This window comes from Leucoraja erinacea, chromosome 2, assembly GCF_028641065.1.
Source record: "Leucoraja erinacea ecotype New England chromosome 2, Leri_hhj_1, whole genome shotgun sequence".
Taxonomy (NCBI): domain Eukaryota; kingdom Metazoa; phylum Chordata; class Chondrichthyes; order Rajiformes; family Rajidae; genus Leucoraja; species Leucoraja erinaceus.
The window spans coordinates 82,162,490-82,175,412 of record NC_073378.1 but is presented as its reverse complement, the minus strand read 5'-3'; the positions used below and the strand labels follow the sequence as shown (position 1 = coordinate 82,175,412).

The 12,923-nt window shown below is 40.1% G+C and overlaps 1 protein-coding gene across 1 annotated transcript in view; it reads right to left on the bottom strand.

The window, feature by feature from the left end:
- pde11al (phosphodiesterase 11a, like) overlaps positions 1-12,923 on the bottom strand; it is a 264,935-nt gene that overhangs the window by 98,005 nt on the left and 154,007 nt on the right. The window contains exon 11 of the mRNA XM_055659453.1: positions 8,279-8,425. Within this exon, the coding sequence (XP_055515428.1) occupies positions 8,279-8,425 (147 nt within the window). The remainder of the gene's footprint in view (positions 1-8,278; positions 8,426-12,923) is intronic.

Below are 12,923 nucleotides of genomic sequence, written 5' to 3'. Positions count from 1 at the left end.
TGAGTCTCTTTAACCACACCAGACCACATTTGTATAGAGTTTCCATTTATCTTGGCCAGCTGCAGCTGATAAGAATTAATATAGAAAATTAATGTGCATAAGTAATAGGAGCAGAATTAGGCCATTCGGCCCATCAAGTCTACTCCGCTATTCAATCATGGTTGATCTATCTTTCCCTCTTAACCTCATTCTCCTGCCTTCTCCCCATAACCTCTGACACCCATACTAATGAAGAATGTCCATTGACTGTCTGCACAACTGTAGCAATGAATTCCACAGATTCACCACCTTCTGACAAAAGAAATTCTTCCTCATCTCCTTCCTAAACGAACGTCCTTTAATTCTGAGATTATGACCTCTGGTCCAGTTCTCTCCCACGAGTGGAAACATCCTCTCCACATCCATTCTATCCAGGCCTTTCACTAAAATAAAAAGGTTTGATCTCAAGGACAGTAATGTAACATTTCTTTAAGACGGCATGAACTTTATGCACTGAACAATCTGGAATTGAACACAAATTCAAGCCCTCTGGTTCAGAAGTGATCCAAGACTGACAACTTCAATGTCAGAGAAAAGTGTCAAGGATTTAGTTTTGCGATGATTACATTTCAAAGAAAGGCAGTTTGCTGGAGATCTACAGTATCAAAACCTATCACTATCATCCTGTGAAAATGAGCAAGAATTCATCAAGGCATCTGTGGAAGTTAATCATGATTTAAAGATACAAAATGGATTCCGCTGAAACTAAGACAGGCTTTCACCATCTTCTATTAAATTGCTAAGCTAGCAAAAAAGCACTAATCCTTGCTTTCAGTACATTAACAAGGTCAGCAGACTGTCGATGTTCCTCTTTCCAATAACATAAGCGAGATAACAAGCACAACTTAATGAATGTCTCCTCTACAATGTAAATTTTATAGTCCAATAGGAGAGAATTCAGACTAACCCTTGTTTCACAAGATTATGACGTGCATCATGTAGAAAAAAACAAAATGTTTATTCTGCAGAAATATAACCTTCACATATAACCATATATGGCTAACCCTTCCTCTGTCAGAAGAACCTGTCAATCTTCTGATGCTGTCAGTCTTAAGGATCTATCAATCTTAAGAAGCAAGAGGCTGTACTAAACTTTTATAGATAATGCATTGTCGAGTGGAGGGGTATAATACATGTACTGAAATCATTGTCCCTTTGTGTGGGGATGAGAACTCTCTATAGTCTGTAATCTGCATACTGTGAAGAGTTTTAATTCACCCGCCTGGCGAAATAAAGATTGTACTGCTTGATCACTGATTTTTTATCTGTTTAAGAATTCTGAACCACAACAAATCAACTTAAGGCGAAGTGGCCTTATAAGCTCTACAAAGAAAAAAGTGCCCTGCATAACAAAAAGATCTCAGCCAAAAGCATCATGTCGAATAAATATACTTAAGGGCCAGTCCCACTTAGGTTATTTTTTAGGCAAGTGCAGGAGACTCTGTGTGTGTGTGTGTGTGTGTGTGTGTGTGTGTGTGTGTGTGTGTGTGTGTGTGTGTGTGTGTGTGTGTGTGTGTGTGTGTGTGTGTGTGTGTGTGTGTGTGTGTGTGTGTGTGTGTGTGTGTGTGTGTGTGTGTGTGTGTGTGTGTGTGCGTGTGTGTGTGTGTGTGTGTGTGTGTGTGTGTGTGTGTGTGTGTGTGTGTGTGCGTGCGCGTGCGTGAGTGCGTGCGTGTGTGTGTGTGTGTTCCGTCTGATGATCGCCGTTCCAGTTTGCAGTTTTTTTCCGGCGAGTGCCTCGAGCTTGAAGGTCGCAGGCAGTCCGCTGAAAAGTCGCTTAACTGGGACAGGCCCTTTAAATGTGGAATGGATTTATACCTGGCTTTATAGTCCAATTTGGAATGTGTAGCCATGTAAATAGTGTAATTACGATGAGGTGGTTTTACAAGTGTTAGTTCATTGTCCTCAAGCCTCTTGGTAAGAGCTTTTTGATTTAAAAAAAATATTAGATCTGCTGTAGTTGCTTCACTGTCCAGTGAACCAAATATCAGAGCTAATATTCACAAGCCAAAAGTAGCAGTGACATGATATATGTGCAGGCAAACAAAATAGCTGGATACTCTTGTTTATGTCCCTCATAGGTATCTGAAATGAAAGAGAAACAACCATAATTCAAACAATGAATTAGTTTTATATACAATGGAAGAGAATAACTTCTGACACCATTGGACATAAGAGCCTCTCTTGCAGTCGTTACTGAGGTGCAGGATTATCTGCTTATTAAGTAAAGTCCTCTTCACCTGGGATATCATCCGGTACAAGCTACACATGACATATCTCTTAGACATGAAATGAGCATCTCCTGATTTTTTGGCATTTAAGTACTAAGGGAATTTTTTAATTGATTGATTGATTAAAAGATATAGGTTAGAAACAGTCTGTTCGGCCCAAGCCGACTATCAATCACCTATTAATCAAAACCAACAGAACTTTTTATCAGAAATTAACTTACATAATTCCAGCATTTATAGGTGACAAATATGTTTCAGTCACATGAAATCTAGATCCATAATCAACTCCTGTGTAAATTTATCAAAAATTCTGAAAGTAGGTTTCTGCCAGAGTTAAACAGCAGGGAAACAGTTTCATAAATGCCACTCTTAGTAGGTATGTTACAAAACCTACCTGAATCGTCCTTGAGAATCTGTCCCAGCCCCGTGTGTGTGATTTTGGAGCTGTTTAGAGGGGGCGGGTTTAAAACGCGATTTTTACTAGGCTGTTGCAATCGAAAATGTTCAGCCTAGTAAATCATTAACGGAAAATCGCTGAAAGACCCCGTCGCAAAAGGTATTATTAGTTTTTATGGCCTTGTATAATAGTTATAGTAGTTTAAAAATCACTCTCTAAACCCGCGACCTCTCGCAGCCCCAGGGTTTTATAAAGCAAACAATTAAAGGTATGTACCTTATTTTTACATTAAAAGGGGCTTCTTAAGAACCCTGTATATAAAGTTTTCTATAGCGAATAGTTCATTTTGGGCTCTTTATATCCCGCAGTATTTTTCTGGGCATTTGAGGGCACAAATCTACCGCAATGTGAACGTTCTAAACCAGCGCGTTCACAGGAACCCACTAGAAAGCCGATTTAAATTGACTTTAATTTACAGCAATTGAACACTAAATTCCTTCCATTTGGCCTATAAATTGATGTAAATGAGATTTAAAAATCATGTTTTATTGTGAATTATTTGTGAATATTATTTGGACACTTAGGCTATTTAAAAATGTTAATCATTTATTAAGAAATGGATAGATGTTTAGATCTAGTAATTGAAGTTTGAAATTAGCTACAATTGGGTAACTAACTAATTATATGCTTTAATTTCAGGTCTTCCAAGTAAGATTATTTTATATTTGTTTCAGAATGGTTCAATCCATGATAACTGAAAATTTCATTCAATTCTCTTAATTTTTAAGAAGGTTATGGGCTTTTGACTGTCCTCAATCACAGCTTTTTTGTTATGTCCATAGAAAATCAATAGGGAACAAGATGCTAATTTCCGAGTATGAAAATGGCCATAACTTTTTTATTACTTGAGATATAAAAGTGAATTAGGTGTCAAATTAAACTTATTGTTATGCTTTATCTGATGGGATAAATTGCAGACTTGATTTTTTAAATCTCAAAATGTTGTAACATTGCTACTCTTAGTCAAATTACGTATAATATTTTGCAGAATGCAATTTGCAGTTAGATTGTAAAATTGATTTTAATAGAATAGCAAAGTATGTGTTGATATTTATTTACCAAATAGAATGCCACATATTTTCTCTTCATTCTTTACATTATTGTAAATTCTGAAATGTGGCACAGCCATTGTTCATTGTACAAATCATAGATGAGGGAAATGTAAAATAAAAACAGAAAATGCTGGAAATTCCACAGGCCTCATCTGTGGAAAGAGAAACAGAGATAACGTTTCAGGTCACTTAAGCCTCCTGTAGTTTAACAAGCTCCTTTTGTCAAGTAGCCAGTTCTGATGAAGAATCGTCAACCAGAAACATTAATTATTTCCCTTCTCTGAATCAAGGCCTAACCGGCTGAGCATTTTCAACATTTTCTGTTTTTGTTAAAGCAATTGTTCAACTTGGACAACAGTTCAGTGCAGCAACACATTTTCTGAACAACTCACAGTAATGAGTTAAGGCTCTGAGAACAGTCCTGGTCTGTGCCAGCACCAGCTGGAGACGATAGGCGGAAAACCTTATGTCACAGGTATAGACAGATTTTATTCACTTATTCAAAAGGCTCAATAGATATTCAGAAAAACTGTCAGTGCGTCAGTGTAAAATCAGTGCCAATGTAGGAAGGTAAGTTGGAGGTGAGAAGAAGAGGTTCTGGACAGAAACCAAATGGAAGATAAGATGAACGGGTAGTGGGGGGGCACATAGAAACATAGAAACATAGAAAATCGGTGCAGGAGTAGGCCATTTGGCCCTTCGAGCCTGCACCGCCATTCAATATGATCATGGCTGATCATCCAACTCCTGTACATGCCTTCTCCCCATACCCCCTGATCCCTTTAGCCACAAGGGCCACATCAAGTCAAAGTCAAAGTAAACTTTATTGTCAATTCAAATAATGCAACAAGTAGTTACACAGAGGATTGAAATTGCGTTTCCCCATACTCCAAATGTGCAAGTAATATTTATAACACAGACAGACTATATACCAATAAAAATAGACAATGGACATTATATAAAATATTCACAGTGTTCCAGAGTGTAGTAAAATTTTAAGGTATGTTATTAAGGTGCAATAATAAAAGGTGCAATATAGAAAAGTTCAAATAGCATACTGCAGACATTGAGTTAAAGTTATTTTGACAGTCAGTAGGTCTTTGTTTGTGTAATGTTCATGGAATTTTCTTGAGTGTGTTGAGTAGTCTGATGGCTTGAGAGAAAAAGCTGTTTTTGAATCTGGTGGTTTTGCTCCGCATGCTGCGGTAGCGCTTGCCGGATGGTAGGAGGGTGAACAGTTTGTGTGCTGGGTGGGTGGTGTCTTTGATGATATTGGTTGCTCTCTTGCGACAGCGAGATGGGTATAAGTCCTGGATTGCTGGTTGGGGTGATCTGGTGATCTTCTCCGCTGTCCTCACCACTCTCTGTAGTGCCTTCTGGTCAGCAGCAGAGCAACTGCCATACCAGACTGAGAGACTGCTGGTAAGAATGCTCTCAATGGCACCCCTGTAAAAAGTGGTGAGGGCAGAAGGGGGGAGGTCGGCTCTCCTCATCCGTCGAAGGAAGTGGAGGCGTTGCTGAGCTTTCTTGACTAGGGAGATGGTGTTGGTGGACCATGTCTGATCATCTGTGATGTGCACTCCCAGGAACTTGGTGCTTTTCACAGACTCCACTGCACTGCCATTGATGGTGAGTGGGGTGTGTGCTGTCTGTTTCTTCCTGAAGTCCACAGTTATTTATTTTGTTTTATTGACATTGAGTTGAAGGTTATTGATGTCACACCAGTTGATGTGTTGTTGTACCTCCTCTCTGTAGGCTGAGTCGTCATCGTGGCTGATGAGACCCACCACTGTTGTGTCATCTGCGAACTTGATGATGTGGTTCGAATTATGTTTGGCACAACAGTCATGTGTCATCAGGTGAACAACAGAGGGCTCAGCACACATCCCTGTGGGACCCCGTGTTCATGATGGTGGTCTCTGATGAGTTTTTGCAACTCTTACTGTCTGTGGTCTGTCGGTGAGGAAGTCCAGTAACCAGTTGCATAGTGGGGTGCTGATGCCTGTTCCGCCGAGTTTATTCACATCTAACTCCCTCTTAAGTATAGCCAATGAACTGGCCTCAACTACCTTCTGTGGCAGAGAATTCCCGAGATTCACCACTCTCTGTGTGAAAAATGTTTTCCTCATCTCGGTCCTAAAAGATTTCCCCCTTATCCTTAAACTGTGACCCCTTGTTCTGGACTTCCCCAACATCGGGAACAATCTTCCTGCATCTAGCCTGTCCAACCCCTTAAGAATTTTGTAAGTTTCTATAAGATTCCCCCTCAATCTTCTAAATTCTAGCGAGTACAAGCCGAGTCTAGCCAGTCTTTCTTCATATGGCACATGGAACAGATTCTACATAGATGCAAAATGAGAATACAGCAACTAAATCAGTGTGTCCGATGGGGAAGTGAACAAGCTGCCTCTTTCCTGTTCCTTTTATCCTAGGTTATAGAGATTTTCACCTAACCAGTTGAATACTAATTTCCTATCCTTTCATGTCATGATTTTAAGTGCAGTCGTATCTCAGCTCAAGTTACTGACAGCCCGGCTACCTGACCTGAATCCAAAAGGATTCAACTGTGAGGCCCAGGTTCTAGTATCATATAAATTATTAGCAACAGCTCTGATCAGATTGGAATGGCTTGTGTGCAGGTCAGGTTTTTATTTTATCTGACCTCCAGTAGGATCTCCTTCCCGCTGAGAGAGTGGAAACAAACTTCCTATTTACAGATCAGGAGGGAGAGGGCAGGAGTGTTTAAGCTGGAAATCCCCAGATCCTACCATTCTGAACCTTATCTTACCCTAGTGTGACAAGAAAACAAGCAATGGAAAGCTGCAGCTAGACTGCAGTAGGGATGGAAGGGGGGTGAGCAGACCCATATTGGGATAAGGAGAAGGGGAGGAGGGGAGGAGGGGGGTTCTGACTCTGGATTATAGGACAGGTAAGTAGTCAGTTGACAGCAATAAAGATTTTCAAGGATCATGGGCACCACTCCTGTTCATCCCAGCCTATAACAGCAGCAGAAAATAATTTCCCTGTTTGATTCAGTTCACTGGAGTCTGACCATCCAGCCTGAAGATGGCAGGAAACACAAATACCATGGAATTTAGTGCAGTAAAATAGCGGCAACTTTGAGCATCCGAGCTCCAGATTAGGCCCTGCTGATTTTTGCAATATCACCCCTTGATATTTTTGTCATAGATGGTTAAGAACCATTCTATATTTTTAACTAGCCTGTCGATGAAAAAGTCAGTGCCCTAACTTGCTAGGTCATTAATTTAAAACAACCATCCACAAGGTTTTGGTGGTGTCAAAATAATGGGGTGAAAATGAAGGACAGAGTTCTCCAGGAGGCAAGAGCAATCATAGTATCGGTGTTGCTCAGTAGCATCTTCAAAGACATTTTCTGCTTGTCATATTAACTGCGTTTCATAATTCACATTATTCTACACATAATTCTTCCCTGAACAAGCAACACTGGAAATTGGAGGTAGACACAAAATGCTGGAGTAACTCAGCGAGACAGGCAGCATCTCTGGAGAGAAGGAATGGGTGACGTTTCGGGTCAAGACCCTTCTTCACTCATTCTTTCTCTCCAGAGATGCTACCTGGCCTGCTGAGTTAGATTCAGATTCAGATTCAGATTCAAACTTTATTGTCATTGTGCAGTGTACAAGTACAGAGTCAACAAAATGCAGTTAGCATCTCCCTAGAAGTGCGAACACAGAATAATGGAACAGTAAAATATATATATGTACATACAGTGGCAGTAGTGCAATTTACGAAACACGCTCCACCTCCGTCCTGTTAATATGGAGTTACTTCAGCATTCTGTGTCTACCTTCGATTTAAACCAGCATCTGCAGTTCTTTCCTACATAATGATACATTGAGTTGGCTACTAGAGAGAAGGCAAAAGCAACTCTTGATAATCTGCACTCATTTCAGCTCCCTGGCTCATGCTGTCGAGAGGCACCTGGGTTTTCACTGCCAATTGTTGCTGCAACAATGCAGGAGAGAACCTTTTGAGCATTTCATTCAATTGAGCCATTCAAAACCTAGCCTGAACAAGGATCATGCATGGCTCTTTAGAAAACCATTGTTTCACGAGCTACATGTTCCCAATCAAATTTCGCTTGTCTAAGGGAATTCTGCACAACGAAATCTCTAAAACTTACAGCAACTTTATCACGATAACCAGCAAAAAAATATTTAGCTGCCTACCTCTTCTGCCTTGGTGAACCAGTTGAGTGAATAATGTATTACCTGAAGATGGACACTAAATGCTGGAGTAACTCAGCAAAATAATCAGCATCTCCGGAGAGAAGGAATGAGCGACTTTTCGGGTCGAGACCCTTCTAAAAGGGCAGAATGAACAATATCCAATGAAGCACCATTGACCATTTCTCTCTCCATAGACGCTGCCTCGTTGTCTGAGTATCTCCAGCATTTTCTGCTTCCGTTTCAGATTTCCTTTATCCGTTCTTTAAAGTCTGCCCCACATTTTCTTCCTACCTCATAATCGACTTTGAATTTCTGCACGATCCCCAGTTCCATGAACATTCGTAGCGAGGCTGTGATCATCCCATCGTTATCAAGGGAAAAATCATTGAAGGAAAAATGAGCAATTCCCAGCTCATTCACTGTTGGAAGTTTGGCAGCCTGGAGAAAAGTAAAGAGCTGTTAAAGAGCAGTAAAAAAGAGATAACAATCCTTTCAACCAATTCTCACTGACAAGTGGTGCATCATATATGCTAAATCCATTAGAACGTTCGTTCCTCATCACAGCATCAATTCTGATGAGGTCAAGAACATCTTCAACCTACCCTGCTTCCAATGGTGAGGTTTGAGGATTCCTTGAATCTTATCCATCATGTGATGGCCAAGGCATTCATGGGAGGAGGCACAAGAAGGACATTTATACTATTCCCAGGACACTTTGAATTAATCTCCTTGTGGCAAGTGAGTAAGTGGTTCCGGACTTTGGAGATCGATGGATGTGGAGAATCACATGGAGTTAGGATGAGTTATGAGCTTTAGGGAGTGTATAGGGTTCGCAGGATTACTGGGTCTGAATAATGGAGTGATGGAGTTTAGGAAATAAGGGGGCTTGGACGATTGCATGGAGCCTGGGTAAGTGATGGGATTCAGATGAGTAACAGGAGTCATGGGATAGCCCAGAGCTAGGGAGATCAGCGGAGTGTATGGAAAACGCAGATCTTCAGTGAGCAATAGGGTTCAGGGAATTGCATGGGGCTCTGGATGGGAGTGAACATCTCCAAAGGAATGGAGGGAGGCAGGGAGGATCTCAGAAAAAGTGAGGAACTCCAGCAAACATCACATCCCTTACTTACATTTGCAAAGAAAAACAAGTCTGTTTTACACATGAGTAAAAGCCCTGTCCCACGGTACGAGTTCATTCCAAGAGCTCTCCCGAGTTAAAAAAAAATCAAACTCGTGGTAAGCACGGAGAATGAACGTAGCGGGTATGTCGGAGCTCGGGGACGTCTCTTAGCGCTAGCGGCAGGTACACGGGAAGACTCACTAACAGCAGGTAAGCACAGGGAAGACTCGTGAAGATTTTTCAACATGATGAAAAATGTCCACGAGAGCCCTGAGTACCGACGAGTGGCCATTACGGTAAATCTCCGAGTTCGAATCAGGGCAAACTCGGGACAACTCGTGGAATAAACTTGTACCGTGGAACAGGGGTTTAAGAGTCTCTGCTGATTGCTGATGGAGTATCTCTGATCAAGTGTAAGTTCACTTCCTCCTGGCCATTTTGGAAAGTAGTTGGTGGTGTGAAGATAGAATTCATGTGACATAATATCTTTCACCTGCTGGTGGTCTCTCTACACTGCTAATGAACATGTTTAACGCAGATTATTCTTATTAAAAGCTAAAGCAGGAACTATGCAGTGCAAAAAAGAGACATTGAAAACATTTGAAGAAGCACAAAGGGCACTAAATCATTTTTGGTGATTGGGGAAATGGGTGTGTTGTGAATGAGAAAGTCATTGTTAAAGGAGTTAATGTATGAACATTGGAAAGAGCAGATGTGTAAACAGTTTAACACATTTTGACATGACGTATGATGATACCATACTCACTACATTAATAACAAAATATTAAAAATTTTAATGTTTTAGTTTCAGGAAAGATTTACAATATCATATTGGTGGCATTTTGTTCAAAAACATCACATGGGGAACTGCATTTCTCTACTTATATGATAGTTATTGGCCAGCATGCATAAACCATAAGGGAATGAGTGGGATTTTAACTTCAAGTGGGTAGTTGGGTGGGAGTGATGTTAAAATTAGCATATGCACAAGGTACTTTATAGAAGGCATAACAGACAGAATGGGAAGCAACAAGTGAGCAGAGAAGGTAATGTTTGGAGAAAGAAAGCCACAAAGAGTTGCAGAGAGGGAAGGAGCACAAAGGACAGAAACAGAGAAAGAACAGGAGAGATAACAACAAAAAGGTAGTGCATGTATCGGACATTTTTAGCAGTTGCACTTAGATGCAGTTTTGCTGCTGAGTACAAGTTGCAGAATGATCAGGTAAACTCATTTCAAACCTCCTCTTGGTCTTTGTCTATTCTAAATGGTCACAAGTTACAAGGGATTTTGAAAAGCATCACCATTGTAAAACTTATTTTTCTTTTGGATCCTACAGAGTGTTCCCGATGTTGGGGGAGTCCATTTTCCCGATGTTGGGGGAGTCCATTTTCCCGATGTTGGGGGAGTCCAGAACCAGGGCCACAGTTTAAGAATAAGTGGTAGGCATTTAGAACAGGGATGAGGAAAAACATTTTCACCCAGAGAGTTGTGAGTCTGTGGAATTCTCCACCTCAGAAGGAAGTGGAGGCCAATTCTCTGGATGCTTTCAAGAGAGAGTTAAACAGAGCTCTTAAAGATAGCGGAGTCAAGGGATATGGGGAGAAGGCAGGAACGGGGTGCTGATTGTGGATGATCAGCCAAGATCATAGTAAATGGCGGTGCTGGCTCGAAGGGCTGAATGGCTTACTCCTGCATCTTATTGTCTATTGTCTATCAGAAATATTATCCTTCGAACCCATTAATGTGTAGCATGTATACAACCACGATAAAAAATGTATTTTTGCCAGGTGTAGGCAAAAGCTTTTCACTGTAGCTCAGTACACATGAAACTAAACTAAACTAAACTAAGATTCCCAGAAAGTTGCCATGGTTCTCCTGCAGTAACCTAAGCTTGTTGATGCATTAGACATGAAAGCAAACTTAAGGTAAAAATGCCTGAGGATGAAGGATTCCCACTGCCAACTTGGCTGATGACTTATTGCACTGGTGAATTTCAAAAAACTAACCAATTAAGCTTAATATTTCTGTCACAAGAGCCAGATGACCTACAGATATGAAGGTATTAGTCGTCTAAAGGCATTGTGGAAAGTGCAAGCAGGAGAAGGATATTTAGTCTCTTGAAACTGTTCCACTATGCCATTAGGTCAAAACTGATCTGCAAAATAATTATGTTTAACCATCTTTATGCCATATTCTTAACACTCTGCTGACAAAAAATCATCAGAGATTTAGATTTAAAAATCAACCAGATATCAAATGCCTTTTGAGGATGTGAGCTCCAAATTTTGATTGCCCTTATTGTCTTGATGTGAAAGTGTTTCTTAACTTCATTCCTGAAAGGCTTGTTTCTTCAATCAGTTGAAGTCGTTTCCCTATCTACCCTAAAAGTTTCCATCAATAACTTGGAAACTTTAACTTTAGTTATTATGAGGGATTTTATCAAAACTTTCTGGAAGGGCTAAATTTCTTATGTGACAGTGGACCATGCCACTCCTATCACCATTCAGTTGATATCAAGACATGAGTGCATTAAGTAAATGTTCTCATTAACATTGGTATCTGTTCAGAATAAAATGGATGAAAAGATACTTTGTTCATAAACTATGATCATAGTTCGATTTATCTTTTTAGCACGGGTTTATTTCACAATGCAATCAATACACTTGATTATATTAGTTATGACAGTAAAAGCAATAACCAATTAAAATATTTTAGGAAATGTTATGGAATGAGTAGTGATCAATTGATCATCTATTTTAAGATGGATCTTTGGAAAGGAAGTATAATTATGAACAGAATGCAGTAGAGTTTGTCTTGTTTTATTTTACCACATCCAGCAGTAGTAAAGAGAAATGGGAATTCTATTGATAAGTTTAATCTAACAAAGAGCGTATTTATTTTATAAAAGGCAGGATATGAATTCAGCTCTGGAGCAATTTACAAACAAGCATTTAATTTATTTTCCATCAGTTCAAAACAAGTCAGAATGAGGAATCTCATTTTAGTGTTCCCTATCATTGTTAATGTGAAGGTGACACCATTTAGCAATGTCAAAGGCATGCATAGAATTTAAACTTGTCAGCCTTTGAAGGGGCATATTTATGCAGCCTTAACAATCAAATATTTGTATGTGTGGTTCTGTGTGTGTGGAAGCTGCTCAGTTTCAGATTCTAGGCAAGGAAAAAGATGCTGGGTAGATTTGGATTATGAGGAAATAGTGATGACTGGAACAGAGCAACATTTCAGTGAGAGATGAATTGTAGAACAAAAGGAATTGTAGGGGAAGATTGACTGGAATGGAAGAGATTGCCAGGGAAAGGAGAGGGTTACAAGGGTCAATAAAACTGGAAGAGTTTGCTAGGGAAAGAACTCTTGGAACTGGAAGATTTATCCTGGAAAGAGTGGGAAGAAACTACCTATAACAAATTAGACTGAGGTCATTTGCGCAATGTCTATGCTGGCTCTCAGAGCAAACCTATCAATCCCATACCCAATATGTTTCCTGTGGCCTATGTTCTCACAAGTGCCCATCGATTTTCATGCGGCCTACCTACAATTCATCGGGATGTGGGAGGAAACCAGAGAACACATGAAAAATCAATGCAGGCACAGGGAGAACATGCAAATCTCTACCATCAGTGTAAAAAAAACTTGCCCCACACATCTTCTTTAAAGTTTCCCTCTCTCACCTTAAAATAATGCCATATAGTATTTGACATTCCCACCCTGGGAACAAGGTTCTGACTGTCTACCCTATTTATCTATGGCTGTCATTGTTTAATAAGCTTGCTTCTATCAGTTCTCCCCTCAACCTC